Raw genomic sequence first — 14,901 nt, forward strand, 5'->3', positions numbered from 1 at the left:
AGCCCCCGCACTGGCTGGCCAGGGCCACCCTCGGCGCGCTAGTGAGCAGATGGTTGCTTTTCAAGGTTCTATGTTCTCCTACCTGGGGCTCGGGGTCTCCACAGCTTTGCTCCCTGACTCTGGCAATCTGGGGCCTTCCTCCTGCCTGGAGGCTGGTCCTGCCTAGAGAACCCCTTCTAGCCCACTGGCCCTGCCTGGCCCACCCTCCCTGCCTAGAGGTCACTCCCTGAGGCCTGCAGGACCCAGTTCCTATTCCTGAACTGCCTCCTTGGCCAACCTGGCCTCCTGCTGGAACTCAGGAACCTCCCAGGTGGCCAGGCCCCTCCCCCAAACTCCCAACACTCATAGGGTGAGGCTGTCAGAGAATGGGCCTCTGTGCAGACGAGAGACCACCACCCCTCCCCAGAGCACCCCGGAGAGGTGAGGACTCAGACTGGGGGACAGGTGTGTTTTATTACCCACGGTCAGTCACAAGACATGAATCACCACCCCTGCCTTCATCAGACTTTACGAAGAGCTGAGGGGCCTCTGGGCCAGCTCCATGGCCCAGCCCCACCGCCTGCCCAACACCAGGACCCTGGGCCTCGCCATTCTGACCCCAGCCCTGCTTCTGACCTCTGACCTCAAGGAAAAGACAGACCCCACCAAGGGCCTGTCCCACTGGGTCCTCATGCCGGGGCACCAGGGCCCCTGGTAGCACAACTGAAGTGTCCCTGAGTGTCACTCAGCTCCCCCCACAACCCCGCCCCCAGGAGGCCAGGGCCACTCAGGTGAGGAACATGAGGCACAGTGGTGAGGAGGCAGAAAGGACCAGAGGCGGAGCTGCCAGTGGTCGGAGGGCCTCATTCCCTTGCGGTCTGATCCGGGTGGCAGCACTGAGCCCGTCGGCCAGTCCAGGGGACCGGGGCCCCAGGGAGCCCCCGCAGGGCCGCCCAGTCTCTGAGCCGGGGTCAGGGTAGAGGCCCTGGCTCCCACGCCTTCCCGCAGTCCTCGGGCAGCCCGCCACGAGCTCAGCTCCGGTAGCTCCTGAGCAGGTGCCCGGCGATCACCAGCCGCTGGATTTCGCTGGTGCCCTCGTAGATCTCAGTGATACGGGCATCGCGGTAGTGCCGTTCTGCTGGCATCTCTGTCACATAGCCCATGCCACCCAGGATCTGGATGGCCTGAGACAAGAACAGAGGCTCAGGAGGGAGAAGAACCGGCGTGGGGAAAGCTGGAGAAGGGGCAGTTGGCCCCCTCAGGGCTCACCGCGGACACTCACCTGGTGGCTGATGGCGGTCGCAGCCTCTGAGGCGGCCAGCTTGGCCATGGCTGCCTCCTAAACATGGGGGTACAGTCAGCCTTCCCTTGAGGGGACCCCCCCAACCCCTGCTCACAGCGCCTCAGCAGGGGAGGCCTGTAGAACCTCCCCATGGGGCAGTAAACCCCAGGCCCACACCTCTAACCCACAGGGCCGAGGGGCAGAGACCTGCCCCAACCTCTCCCCTGTCCCTGGGCCCACCACATTCTGGGCCATGGCTCGGGGACCCCTGTGGGCACCTTGATGAAAGGCTTCTTGTTATCCTTCAGCATGGCAGCGCGCCAGGTCAGCAGCCGGGCACTCTCCAGGGCCAGGGCCATGTCTGCCAACTTGAACTGCAACAGCCCCACCCCACACCACAGGTCAGCAGCTGCCCCTCCAGGGACAGGAGGGAGGGGAAGGAGGACGGAGAGCAGTCAGGAGGCCACACTTCCCGGCCGCTGTCCAGCCTCTAGGCCCAGCTCCTAAAGCTGCCATTACCTGGATGACCTGGAGCTTGGTGAGGGGCGCCCCGAAGGCCATGCGATTCTCAGCGTAGTTCACAGCACAATCGAGAGCGGCCTGGGCAATGCCCAGGGCCTGGGAGGCGATGCCGATGCGGCCCATGTCCAGGGTTTGCTGTGGGGACTGCCCTGGTCAGTGGCCCGCCAGCTGGGGGGCGAGCCTGGCCCCGAGGTGCCACCCCCACTGCCGGGCTCACCATGGCTATCTTGAAGCCCATCCCCGGCTCCCCCAGGATGCTGTCCTTGGGGATGCGACAGTCCTCAAAGATGAGGTTGGCCGTGGATGAGCCCCGGATGCCCAGCTTGTCTTCCTTCTTCCCCAACGTGAGCCCCGGCGTTGGCATGGGGACCAGGAAGGCACTGATGCCCTGAACGGAGAGGCGGGTGGTTTTCTCAGAGCTGCCCCTCAGCCACACCCTCACACCAGCACACCCGCACACCAGCACACCCGCACACCAGCACACCCAACACCAACCCGGTCCCCTCCCAACCTCCCTCGGAAGCTCAAGCCCTGACACCCTCTGCCAGCTTCTGGGGAAGGTGCAGACTTCAGTGGTAGCTGGGGAGGGACAGGGACAGCCCACTTGCCCTAGAGCAAAAATAGGCCCAGTCAGGCCGAGGAGAGAAGGCTCTAGAAACTGAAATGACGGCAGCCCAGGATCTGGCTGAACCCCTCTCTGGGATGCCCACCTTGTTTTGCAGGCCTCTGTCTGTGCTGGCAAAGACCACGGCAGCCGAGGCCTCCCAGGCATTGGTGATCCAGGCTTTGGTGCCATTCAGGACCCACGAGTCGCCCTCGGCCCGGGCGGTGGTGGACGCGGCTCCTGCATCGCTACCGTTTCCTGCCCACAGACTCAGGGCTCAGCACAGGCCCCACCCCACACAACCTGAGGGCACCAGCCTCACTCGCTCCACACCCTCTGCTGGTGGGCAGGAAACCCTATGACTCGGGCTCCAAAGATGAGGGTCCCAAAGCTCTCAGTGACGGGCCCAGAGGGCAAAGGGGGTGTGCAGGAGTTGGGCGTCTTAAACCAGGGGACCCCGAAGGCAATTTTCCTCCCAGCACCGTGGTGGCAACAGTGCTCACCCCACCAACCACACGGGGAGCCTCCCCTCTGGCCTCTGAAGCAGTGGGCAGTTGGCCCAGCACCTTCCTCTCCTACCCCTCTGGGCCTGTCACCCTAAGGACAGGGTGAGAGGACAGGGCAGGTACCTGGTTCGCTGAGGGCAAAGCAGCCAATTTTGTCACCACTGGTGAAAGGCGTGACCCACTTCTGCTTCTGCTCCTTGGAGCCAAACTTCAAGATGGGCCCCAGGTAGAGAGACTAGGGGGACAGCAGGGAGCGGTCGGAGGCCCCAGGCCCAGGTGCATCCTGCCCGCCTGCGGGCTGCACCTCAGGGCCTGTTCTCTCCAGGGCCCAGCCAGTAGGACCAAGGCCTGTGATGTCTCCAGAGAGATCAGGCCTGGGAGCCGAGGCCAGAGTCTGCCCGCTCACAGGAGCCTCCCTCCACCCGTGTGTCCCAGGGGCCTGGGGCAGGGGCGCTCACGTTGTTGACACTCATGATGACTCCAGTGGAGGCGCAGCCGCGGCTGATCTCCTCCATGGCGATGGCGTAGGCCAAGTAATCCAGGCCGGCACCGCCAAGCTCCTCGGGCACGTCCATGGCCAGAAGCCCGAGCCCGCCCATCTTCTTCACCTGAGCACAGGGAAGGACAGCACGGCATGGGCAGCTGCTGGGGGCGAGTCCACCCTCCCCAAGCCCAAACCCTCCTGCCCCCGGGGCAGTGCCTGCAGAAATTCAGTCCATGTGACCCCAGCCACCCACAGGGGATCCCCAAGTCCAGACGCTGAAGACCCATTCCCACTGAGGTCTGTATGACGGCACTACTCATTCAAGCTGTCCTGCCCCCGCCTGACGACTGTTCCCCGCTCCGTCCACAGCCACGGCAACGAGCAGCAGGCAGAAGGCACAGGATGCTTTCAGGGAACTCAGAGGTAAGGAGCAGGACAGCGTAAGCCACACTGACCTTCATCCAGTCCCCTGTGCACAGCCCCACCCCACAGGGCCTCTGCACATGCCGCCTCCTATCCATCAGCTGGCTATCGCCCCTCCTCTCCTTCTGATTGCAACTCAGGCCTCACTGCTTTGGGCTGCCACCCCCAGCCTTGCTGAGTCAAATCCTTCAGTCCCTCTCCTGTAGCACCTCTGTGACTGGAATTTCTCAGGGATGAACGTGCTTCTCTGGATTAAGGTCTTTTGCCCTCACCACGAGGGCAGAGACTGTGTGGACTCTTGCTCACTGCTACATGCCCAAGGCCAGTGAGAGAATGAATGAACGCTAAGAGCTTGGGACTCTGAATTATGAGGAATAACAATATTAAGAGCGGGCCAGGAGCAGTGATCACACCTTTGGGAGCACTTTGGGAGGCCAAGGTGAGGGGATTGCTTGAGGCCAGGAGTTCAAGACCAGTCTGGGCAACATAGCAAGACCCCATCTCTACCAAAAACAAAACAATAGTATTATTACTCTCAGGTGAGTAATATGGGAAATGTGGGCCACAACAGAGTCTACCTAACTTCAAAAAGGAACAAGTAAAACCACTTACCTCTGGGAGAGCAGGGAGAGGGACGGGGACAGGGAGGGGAACCGTTGCTTTTCACCAGCCCTTTTACACAATTTCACTCCTGCAACCATGTTATTTTATTTTATATTTTATTTTTTTTGTGTGACAGAGTCTCGCTCTGTTGCCCAGGCTGGAGTGCAATGGTGTGATCTCAGCTCACTGCAACCTCTTCCTCCCAGGTTCAAGCAATTCTCTGCCTCAGCCTCCTGAGTAGCTGGGATTACAGACGCCCAGCACCATGCCCAGCTAATTTTTGTATTTTTAGTAGACACAGGTTTTCACTATCTTGGCCAGGCTGGTCTTGAACTCCTGACCTCGTGATCCACCCACCTTGGCCTCCCAAAGTGCTGGGATTATAGGTGTGAGCCACCACACCTGGCCTCAACCATGTTCCTTATACTACAGTGACTTACATAAATAAGAAGGTTTGCTAATATGTTCTTGTTTTTCTACAATGAATGTTACTCCTGTGAATATAAAAGTTTTACCTTCTTCTTCCCCAAAATGGTACTCATCTCAAAGGACTATTCGGAGGCCTGACTGAGATAATATACATGAAACGCAGAGCTCAGCACCTGGCCCAGGCTGAGTTATTGGTGGACAGCATTTATCATCAAGTGGCTGCCAAGTTCCTTTTTTTTTTTTAGGACTGAGCCTGGTGGATTACACCTGTAATCCCAGCACCTTGTTTTGTTTTGTTTTGTTTTGTTTTGAGACAGTCTCGCTTTGTCACCCAGGCTGGAGTGCAGTGGCGTGCTCTCAGCTCACTGCAACCTCCACCTCCTGGATTCAAGCAATTCTCCTGCCTCAGCCTCCCAAGTAGCTGGGATTACAGGCGCCCGCCACCACGCCCGGCTAGTTTTTATATTTTTGGTAGAGACTGGGTTTCACCACGTTAGCCAGGCTGTTCTCGAACTCCTGACCTCAGGTAATTCACCTGCCTTAGCCTCCCAAAGAATCTCAGCACTTTGGAAAGCCAAGATGGGTAGATCATTTGAAGCCAGGAGTTCGAGAACAGCCTGGCCAACGTGGTGAAAACCATGTCTCTACAAAAAATATAAAAATTAGCCAGGCGTCATGGCAGGCGCCTGTAATCCCAGCTACTCAGGAGGCTGAGGCAGGAGAATTGCTTGAACCTGGGAGGAAGAGGTTGCAGTTAGCTGAGAGCACGTCACTGCACTCCAGCCTGGGTGACACAGCGAGACCGTCTCAAAAAAAAAAAAAAATTATTGTTTTTTAGAGACAGGGTCTCACTATGTTGCCCAAGCTGGTATTGAAATCCTGGCTCAAGTGATCCTCCTGCCTCAGCCTCCCTCATGCTATTAGAGGCACGAACCACCACACCAAGCCTGGTTCTTACTTTGATAATAACATATGGAAAAGAGGGGGCACCTAGGAGCCTGCAGCACTTCCGTGACAATCCGTGTGTCCCTCTGTAAAACTGCTTGATTCCTCCTTGAACTGTCCCCATGGGAAACTCGCCTGTGAGACTCTAAGCACGGGGCAGGCCATCCTCATCTCTGAGTCTCCCACGCGTACCACATGTGGGGCATAAACGTGTATGCTGAGAGGCTTGCGCTATGACCCCCGCAAGTGCACATCAAGCTCTGTGGCCCCCAGGCAGACGCTGTGCTGCAGTCAGAGGGCAGAGAAGCTGGGAAGGAGACGGCCAGTGTGTGGAAGGCAGCATGACAGCAACCCCTCAAGATGTCCCCATCCCAATCCCAGGCCCCGTGAGTATGTTCCCTTCCGTGGCAACAGGGACTTTCTGCACGTAAGTGAAGCATCTGGAGATGTGAGGGTTATTCTGGATGATCAGAGTAGCCCAGTGTCATCACAGGGTCTTTGTAAGGGAAAGACAGACACAGACTCAGAGAAGGAGAGGTGACGACGGAAGCAGAGCCAGGAACTCTGGCAGGAAGGAATGCAGGCAGCCTCTAGAACTGGAAAAGACAGGAGCGGATTACCCCAGAGCCTCCAGAAGGAACTCAGTCCTGCCAATGCCTTGACTTAGCACTGTGGGACCCACACTGGATTCCTGACTCAGGTTGAATAACTGGTGAACGGCATTTATCATCAAGTGGCTGCCATGATTTTGTTTTGTTTTTTCCATTTTATTTTTGATAGAGATGGGGTCTTGCTATGTTGCCCAGGCTCGTCTTGAACTGTCAGAGAATATATCTGTATTGCTTTAAGCCACAGGGTTTGTGGTTATTTGTTACAGCAGCAATAGGAAACTCATCCACAGTGACAAATGGGAACTCAGAGCTACCAGGGAGGTATCATTTTGAGAATTACTAAAAAGAAGATCATTCTGTGGCCACCACACACCTGGGGAGAAGGGGGCCTGCTCAGAATAGGCACCATTTCAGCAGGCAGGAAACAACTAGGGAAGGGGGAAGTCCAAGGGAGAGAGTGCTTTCTGCTGCATTTCACTAGGAAGAGGACCTGGAGACGCAGACCTGCAGCAGCACAAACATGGCCTCTGAACAGAACACTTTTCTAGCCCACACTTCAGAGTACTTTGCCAGGCACGGTGGCTCACGCTTGTATTCCCAGCACTTTGGGAGCTGAGGTGGGTGGATCACCTGAGGTCAGGAGTTCGAGACCATCCTGGCCAACATGGCAAAACCCCGTCTCTACTAAAAATACAAAACATTAGCTGAGCATGGTGGTGGATGCCTATAATCCCAGCTACTTGAGAGGCTGAGGCAGGGGAATCACTTGAATCTGGGAGGCAGACGTTGCAGTGAGCTGAGATCGCACAGTGCACTCCAGCCTGGGCAACAGAGCGAGACTCTGCCTCAAAAAAAAAAAAAAAAACTATTTTATTAAGGAATACCTCTGCTGCCGGACAATCCTCTACCAAGTGCTAGAAATACGCAGGTCTCCAGCTACTCAGGAGGAGGATGGGGCAGGAGAATCACCTGAGCCCAGGCATTCAAATCCAGCCTGGCCAACATGGTGATACCCTTGTTTCTAAAAGAAAATTTTTTAATTAAAAAAAATTTTTAAAAAGGGTGTGGTAGCTCAGGCCTGTAATCCCGCCACTTTGGGAGACAGAGGTAGGAGGACCACCTGAGTCCAGGCGTTTGAGACCAGCTTCACCAACATGGTGAGACCCCATCTCCACAAAAAATTAATAAAAATAAAAATAAATGAGCCAGGCATGGTGGTGGACACCTGTGGTCCCAGCTACTGCAGGAGCTGAGGCATGAGGATCACTTGAGCCCAGGAGGTCGAGGTTGCAGTGAGCCGTGTTTGTGTCACTGCACTCCAGCCTGGGTCACAGTGAGGCCCTGTCTCAAAAAAACAAAAACAAAACAAAAATGAATATGCAGGTGTCCAAGACTCACGGTCAGGCCTGCGCATGAACCTCACCGAAAGCCTCTTTCTCTAGCCCGCCAGCGAGACAGAATGAGGCTAAACGAGCTCAAGCCGCCCCACCGTCCAAGAACCTTCAGATCTCCCTGGACACAGAGACACGCCCTCCTTTTCACCCCAGAGCTTGTTGGTATAAAACCCTGTAATAAATGGCGCATGAGCCAATCGCTTTGTAACTCCATCTCATCCCCAGAAACACAGTGGGAACCCAAATTCCCAGAAGGAGAGTAAAAGGATGAAACTCTCCTAGGTGCATTCAGTTCCTCATACTCACCTAAAATGCTTGGTCACACATCCCGACAGGTAGCAAAGTGAGGATGACCCCGTATTCCTCTTACAAATGAGGGAATTCACACAGAAAGGGTGTGTGGCATCAGTGGCTAGGTCTAGGCCACCAGGAGGCAAGACAGAACCCCAGCCTCCTCCTTTCTACATAGCACCGCCTCCCTCTGGCTAACGCAACACTTCTCAACGAGCTAGAATCAAAAGTTGTAGGAATTCACAATTCCCGCACCCAAAGGACCTCACTAGCGTATACCATCACCCTCAATTTTCACCCAGCTCCTGTCCTCCCTCCTTTCTCACCATCAGCATTTTCTTTTACAGCATCTACCAGCTGGGCATGGTGGCTCACACCTGTAATCCTAGAACTTTGGGAGGCCCAGGCAGGCAAATCACAAAGTCAAGAGTTCGAGACCAACCTGGCCAACATGGTGAAACCCCGTCTCTACTAAAAATACAAAAATTAGCTGGGTATGGTGGTGCGTGCCTGTAATCCCAGCTACTTGGGAGGCTGAAGCAGGAAAATTGCTTGAACCCGGGAGGCAGAGGCTGCAGTGAACCGAGATCGCACCACTGTACTCCAGCCTGGGGACAGAGCGAGATGCCGTCACACACACACAAAAAATAATTTAAAAAATAAAGCATCTACCTTTGTCTGTGAAAGACATGGCAGTTCTGCTCACTCCCACTCCAGTGTTGAGACAGCAAATTTCAAAAGAGAGGAGCGCCGCTCTGGGGCAGCACATGAGAGCACAGCCTTCTCCACCCCATCCCAGAGCCTGGACACAGTCACCTCACCCCATTTTATCAGCGGTGACAGGGGCTGTTTCCCAGGCTTTCTCACTCTGAAATTCATCTCTAGATTTCAGGCAACATACTGTGGCCAGTCACAGCAACATTCTAGAAAAAAAACTGGGGACAAAAGCAGTAACTGTGGTAATGTGCACTCGTTAAGCGGCCTCCTGAAAAAGAGACAGGGAGACCAGCACCGAGGGAAGGAAAAAGGGGTGGCAGGAGATGGAAGACACAAGATAGGCAAAAAGAAGAAACCCAAAATATAATTAAGCGGTGGCTCACGCCTGTAATCCCAGCACTTTGGGAGGCCGAGGCAGCAAGGTCACCTGAGGTCAGTTCAGGAGTTCAAGACCAGCCTGGCCAACATGGCGGAACCCGGCCTCTACTAAAAATACAAAAATTAGCTGGGCGTGGTGGCGGGCGCCTATAGTCCCAGCTACCTGAGAGGTTGAGGCAGGAGAATAGCTTGAACCTAGGGGACAGAGGCTACAGTGAGCCAAGATTATACCATTGCACTCCAGCCTGGGGGACGGAGTGAGACTCCATCTCAAAAAAAAAAAAAAGAAAAGAAGAAAAGCAGCCCAGGGAAAAAAAAAATGGGTTCGAGTTTGTCCGTCGTTTCTGACCTGTGTAAATTGATGGTAACTGACTAACAGCAGCCAGGCTCACCCCAGTCCCAATATTTTAGTATTTTCTACAGAGGGAGGCCTGACCTTCAGAGCTGTATCAAGGGGTGGCCTCCTAGAGCCCCCTGCAATGGTCACTCTTGGTTCCTAGTGTCTGTGACCCAGCAACCCGGACCTGCACCCTGACAAGAGGCAGCAGCACTGACGAGGCTGAGCCTGGTGGTCTCCAGACTTCCAAGAGAAACCGTAAGAAAGGGTATAAGACCCCTTTCCCAGCAGTGACAGACAGAGCAAGCCTGCAGCACCTACTGCCTTCATATCTGGGGAACAGTTAGTGGGTTCCTCATATAAAAACAATGTTTTAAGTCCCTTTTAAAACTCATTTTTCAGGCCGGGCACGGTGGCTCACACCTGTAATCCCAGCACTTTGGGAGGCCGAGGCGGGCAGACTGCCTGAGCTCAGGAGTTTGAGATTAGCCTGGGCAACATGGTGAAACCCCATCTCTACTGAAATACAAAAAATTAGCCGGGCGTGGCAGCATGCTACTCAGGAGGCTGAGGCAGGAGAATTGCTTGAACCCAGGAGGCGGAGGCTGCGGTGAGCCAAGAACGCGCCACTGCACTCCAGCCTGGCAACAGAGCAAGACTGTCTCAAAAAAATTTTTTAATAAAAAATAAATTAAAATAAAATAAAAAAAAAAACAGACAAGAAGAGGCCAGAGAGGTCTGACTTTTCACAAAACATTAACTAAACAGCTATCTACTACTGAGTGTTTACACCAAGTGCTGGATATCTTACTAGGTCAGAGTGTACGGCAGTAACGTCTTCAATGCGTAGCTGCAGACAGACTGAATGCAAATGGGAGAACGCAATGGCATGGGAGGGAGTGCGCTCATGGGAAACTCAGGGCAGAAAACAGTTCAAGCAGGCTGGGCGCGGTGGCTCACGCCTGTAATCCCAGCACTTTGGGAAGCCAAGGCAGGCAGATCACCTAAGGTCAGGAGTTCAAGAGCAGCCTGGCCAACATGGAGAAACCCCGTCTCTACTAAAAGTACAAAAACTAGCTGGGTGTGGTGGCAGCCGCCTGTAATCCCAGCTACTGGGGGCTGAGGCAGGAGAATCACTTGAACTCAGGATCCTGGCAGAGGGTGCAGTGAGCCGAGATTGCGTCACTGCCCTCCAGCCTGAGCAACAGAGCGAGAGTCCATCTAAAAATAAATAAATAATAAGTAAATAAAAAAGAAAACAAATCAAGCAGGCTGCAGCTGATGAGCTCCATGACCTTGGGTACATTATTTACCTTGTTCACCAGTCTGAGTCCATGGGGTATATAATAATAGTACCTTTGGCCGGGCATGGTGTCTCACACCGGTAATCCCAGCACTTTGGGAGGCCGAGGCAGGCAGACTACCTGAGATCAGGTGTTTTGAGACCAGCCTGGCCAACGTGGTGAAACCCCATCTCTACTAAAAATACAAAATTAGCTGGGCATAGTGGTGCACGCCTGTAATCCCAGCTACTTGGGAGGCTGAGGCAGAAGAATCACCTGAACTCGGGAGGCGGAGGCTGCAGTGAGGCGAGGTCGCACCACTGCACTCCAGCCTGAGCCAAAAGAGTGCAACTCCGTCTCAAAAACATTATTAAATAAGAATAGTACCTTCACCTCACAGGGCTGTTGTGAGGAACAGATGGGATAACCCATCTCAAGAACAGGGCCTAGAGCATGCCAAGCACCCTAAAAGCACTATTAGAATGAGCACAGTGGCTGGCACACAGCAAGCAACTGACCATCCACCACATATTACTATTGTTCCAGAAGTTAAGTACTGGCTACTGGCCACAGGCTGGACAAGGGAAACTTCCAGAGCATTTTCTGGGTTCCAGGCCCTGCTTTGGGGTTCCTCTACCAGAGTCCAAGTGCCGCTGTCCCTGCCACCACTCATCCAGGAGCAGAGGCAGACCGCCATCATGGGCTGCTGAGGTTGCATTCTCACCTGAGCCGCTGGGAAGAGATGTTCCTTATCCACCTGAGCTGCAATGGGAAACAACTCCTTCTCTGCAAAGTCCCGGCATGTCTGGAGCAACATCTGGTGTGTCTCAGGCAGTTCCACAGACTGGTAGATGGTGTGTAACTGCCGCCAGGCCCTAGGACAGAGAGCTGCCAGCAAGGGCAGAAGTGAGTGGAAGGAGGCAGGAGGTCTCAAAGAATCCTAGTGACCCACTAACTCAGTGGTTCTCCACCAGGGAGGATTTTGCCCTCCAAGGGACATCTGGCAATGTCTGGAGCCAGTTTTAGTAGTCTCACCTAGAGGAGGGGAATGCTATTGGGACCCAGTGGATAGGGGTCCGGGATCCCTGCTGAACATCCTACAGGGCAGAGGACAGCCCCCACAACAAAGAACTGTCAGCCCAAAATGTCCATGGCTGCCACTGAAAACCCCCTACTAACTGAATGCTTAGTATACTCACTAGACATTTCCATACACGACATCCTTCAGTCCTCAGTATAATACCAATAGTAATAAGACCTCAGCTCTGTGACTTTAGGCAAGGGTTTTAAACATCACTGAGCCTTCGTTTCTATAACAAGTGGAGGAAAATAGTATTCCGCTCCTGGGAGTGCAAAGATTAAAGAAAGCCTAACTAGCACTTAACACAGTTCTCAGTAGCGTTCATCTTGTAATTCAGGCCAGGCAAAGGAAGCTCTGGCTATATGTGTCACGGCTGCTACAGCTGGAGACATGTAAGATGGGAAAGGTACTGTATCAACCAGCAAGAACGAGCATTTGTGGAGCACCTGTTAGACGCCAGGCATGAAGTACTTTACATACCCTGTGATTTAATCCTTCCAACAACTCTGATATTCTCTGTGGGCATTTTACACAAGGGCCAACTGAGGCTGAGAGGGGCTGTCTCGCCCAAGGTCACAGATGCGGGTCTGGTTCAATCCCAGGCCTGGCTCCGGAAGGGCGCACCCTGAACCTCTAGTGGGGGTGAAATGAGGGGAGGGAGATATGGATGCAGCCCTGAGAATTGGGCTGGCGGCTGGGGTCAATCGGGGGGCTAGGGGTCTGCGCAGGAACCGGGGACGCCCAAAGGGCCGGGCTGGTCCGGCGCGAGGAGCGGCAGAACTGGGGTAAAGGCCGTGAACGCTCCCGGAGCGGGACTCCGCCTGCCAGCGGCTCGGATAGAGCTGGCCACCAGGACCTCCGCCCGCCGGGCCAGGCGCGGACCGCAGCCCCGCCGTGCGGAGCCCGAGCGCACTCACCTCTGCGGACAGGGCCAGAGGCCCGTGCGAGCAGCGCAGCGGCCATGGGCGGCAAATACTGCCCCAGGCTTCACGACCTCCCGCGGCGAGCGCGCTGTTCCGGACGGCTGGGGGGCGGGACTCGGGGCAGAGGCCACGCCCGTAGGGCCTCGGGGGCGGGGCCTGTAGTGGGTCCCTCCCAAGGCAATGAACCGACGCTCGACTGCGCGCGGTTGGTCAGCTGGCTGTTGGTGCCCTCATTCGTTAATCAAAATACTAACAAGACAAAGCTAAGGACAGAGCTTCGCAGAAAGGCCAGAGGTCTTTTTAAAGAATAAATAAGATAGCGATCTTCAGCTTAAAACTTTGTTGGCTTTGTCGGCGGGCCCATCCCTCCTAAAATCCAATTCTATGGCTTAAAAAGCCAAGACCTGCCTTGGCTATCAGGGCCCATGCCCACCGTTCCCTGGTTATTGTTGCTCAGCTTTACGAGGCAGCTCTTCTCTAAGATCCTTAGCTGGTTCCTCTGTGCTCTTCTCTAAGACCCTTAGCTGGGCCTCTGTGATCACTGTTCCCTTTGTCTGGAATGCCCCCTCTTCATTCAGGTCTCATGGAGGCCTGCCCTGACCACACCAGGCCATTTCTCCCCCACTGGCTCTCTTTCGTTCTGTTTATTCAAGGCACTTTGCACCTGAAATTATCTGCTTCCCCCACTCGCTCCAAGAAGCTCAAGGACCTTGTCTTGTGTCTTGCTGCTACCCCTCTGTTCCACTTTAGTCCTGTCTGTCTGATTCCTGATTGGGGCAGAGCCCAGCCACACATTTGACCCCTAGCATCCTCATCAGGATGCCTTTGCCCCGCCCAAGAAACTACACTGATTTTACTTGTCCCATAAGGGTCTTCTCCTTTGCAAGTGTGATTCTGACTCCCATAGCCTCCTGGGCACCACCCACACCCTCCCAGGAACCCAAATATCCCTCCAACTGCCTTTCTTTCCCAACACTCAGCCAGTCAGGATGTTCCCAGCATTGACCTATTTGCCAAAAATTCTGTCTCTTCCTCTTGGAGGAAAGTGGAAACCTCGGTCACTACTTCCTAGAGGAAAGCCAATCAAAAGATGCAGCAAAGTCCTTAATGTGTTACCTTTTTAAATAATGCATTTAAAAGAATGCCTCTAAATTCTCAGTACTTTTAAAGTCAAATGAATGGCTCCCATTGGCAAATGCTCTAAGGGCTTCCTCACCTTTCAGTCATCCCACCTGGGCACCAGCCCTGGGTGGAAGAAACGATGAAAAAGCAGGAGAAAAGGGAGAAATGAGTGAGTTGTGTTTGTGAGCAAAGGCCAATAATTGCTTCAGTTGCCACAGAGCATCTAAATGAGACTCTTGAGAATTGTGACTGTAAATATGAATGTGAAATTTCATTTTAAAAGCATCCAAGTTTTCCAATAGAGACAGAATCAGATAGTGGTTGCAAGAGGCTAAGGTGGGAGAAGGCACCTGGCTGCAAACACAAGGAACTCAGGAACTTTCTAAGTGGGTACGATGGAAATGTCCTATATCATGATTGTGATGGGTAATAAGAGTCTTCATTCATCAAAATGCATCAGTACCCTTAAGTGAGGTAAATTTTACTGTAAAGTATTCCTTATAAGCCTACCTTTATGGCCAGGCACAGTGGCTCACACCTGTAATCCCAGCACTTTGGGAGGCCGAGGCGGGTTGGTCACCTGAGGTCAGGAGTTCGAGACCAGCCTGGCCAACATGGGGAAACCCTGTCTCTACCAAAAATACAGAATAAGCCGGGTGTGGTGGCACATGCCTGTAATCCCAGCTACTTGGGATGCTGAGGCAGGAGAATAACTTGAACCCGAGAGGCGAAGGGTGCAGTAAGCCACCACTACACTCTTTTTGCCCAGGCTGGAGTGCGATGCCACCATCGTGCCATCGCACTCCAGCCTGGGCAAAAAGAGTGAAACACCATCTCAAAAAAAAAAAAAAAAGCCTACCTTTAAAATGTGCATGTAAACTTTCTATTCACAAAGCCACTCACCCTGGAAAAATACAAAGCAAAAATATTAAGCCTAAAGTCCAGTACAATTCCTCAATCACCCTAGAAGCCAGCTATACTCTAGTT

At 53.9% G+C, this 14,901-nt stretch overlaps 1 protein-coding gene across 3 annotated transcripts; it reads right to left on the reverse strand.

Annotated features, from left to right (window-relative positions):
- Positions 1-434: 434 nt before the first annotated feature.
- On the reverse strand, positions 435-12,943 carry ACADS (acyl-CoA dehydrogenase short chain). Of its 3 annotated transcripts, none has more exons than XM_033220362.1 (10): positions 12,787-12,943; positions 11,513-11,676; positions 3,352-3,501; positions 3,017-3,128; positions 2,295-2,434; positions 2,001-2,171; positions 1,781-1,918; positions 1,540-1,635; positions 1,262-1,318; positions 435-1,163 (listed from the first exon to the last, which is right to left on the reverse strand). In XM_033220362.1, the coding sequence occupies exons 1-10, from the start codon at positions 12,830-12,832 to the stop codon at positions 1,011-1,013; spliced, it is 1,227 nt and encodes a 408-aa protein (XP_033076253.1). In that variant the 5' UTR covers positions 12,833-12,943; the 3' UTR covers positions 435-1,010. The 3 variants fall into 3 exon arrangements, with proteins under 3 accessions (XP_033076253.1, XP_033076252.1, XP_033076251.1); XM_033220361.1 differs by lacking the exon at positions 2,295-2,434 and adding an exon at positions 2,494-2,645; XM_033220360.1 differs by lacking the exon at positions 2,295-2,434 and adding an exon at positions 2,494-2,645 and having other exon boundaries at positions 1,781-1,927.
- Positions 12,944-14,901: the final 1,958 nt, after the last annotated feature.

The sequence above is a fragment of the Trachypithecus francoisi genome, unplaced genomic scaffold (assembly GCF_009764315.1).
Source record: "Trachypithecus francoisi isolate TF-2019V2 unplaced genomic scaffold, Tfra_2.0 Lachesis_group11, whole genome shotgun sequence".
Taxonomy (NCBI): Eukaryota; Metazoa; Chordata; class Mammalia; order Primates; family Cercopithecidae; genus Trachypithecus; species Trachypithecus francoisi.

Coding starts and splice junctions, on each gene's coding strand:
- ACADS (XM_033220360.1), bottom strand. CDS start 12,832: ATGGCCGCTGCGCTGCTCGCACGGGCCTCTGGCCCTGTCCGCAGAG. Junction 3,129..3,351: donor TCATCATGAGTGTCAACAAC/GTGAGCGCCCCT, acceptor CTGTCCCCCTAG/TCTCTCTACCTGGGGCCCAT. Junction 1,319..1,539: donor ACAAGAAGCCTTTCATCAAG/GTGCCCACAGGG, acceptor CCCCATGTTTAG/GAGGCAGCCATGGCCAAGCT.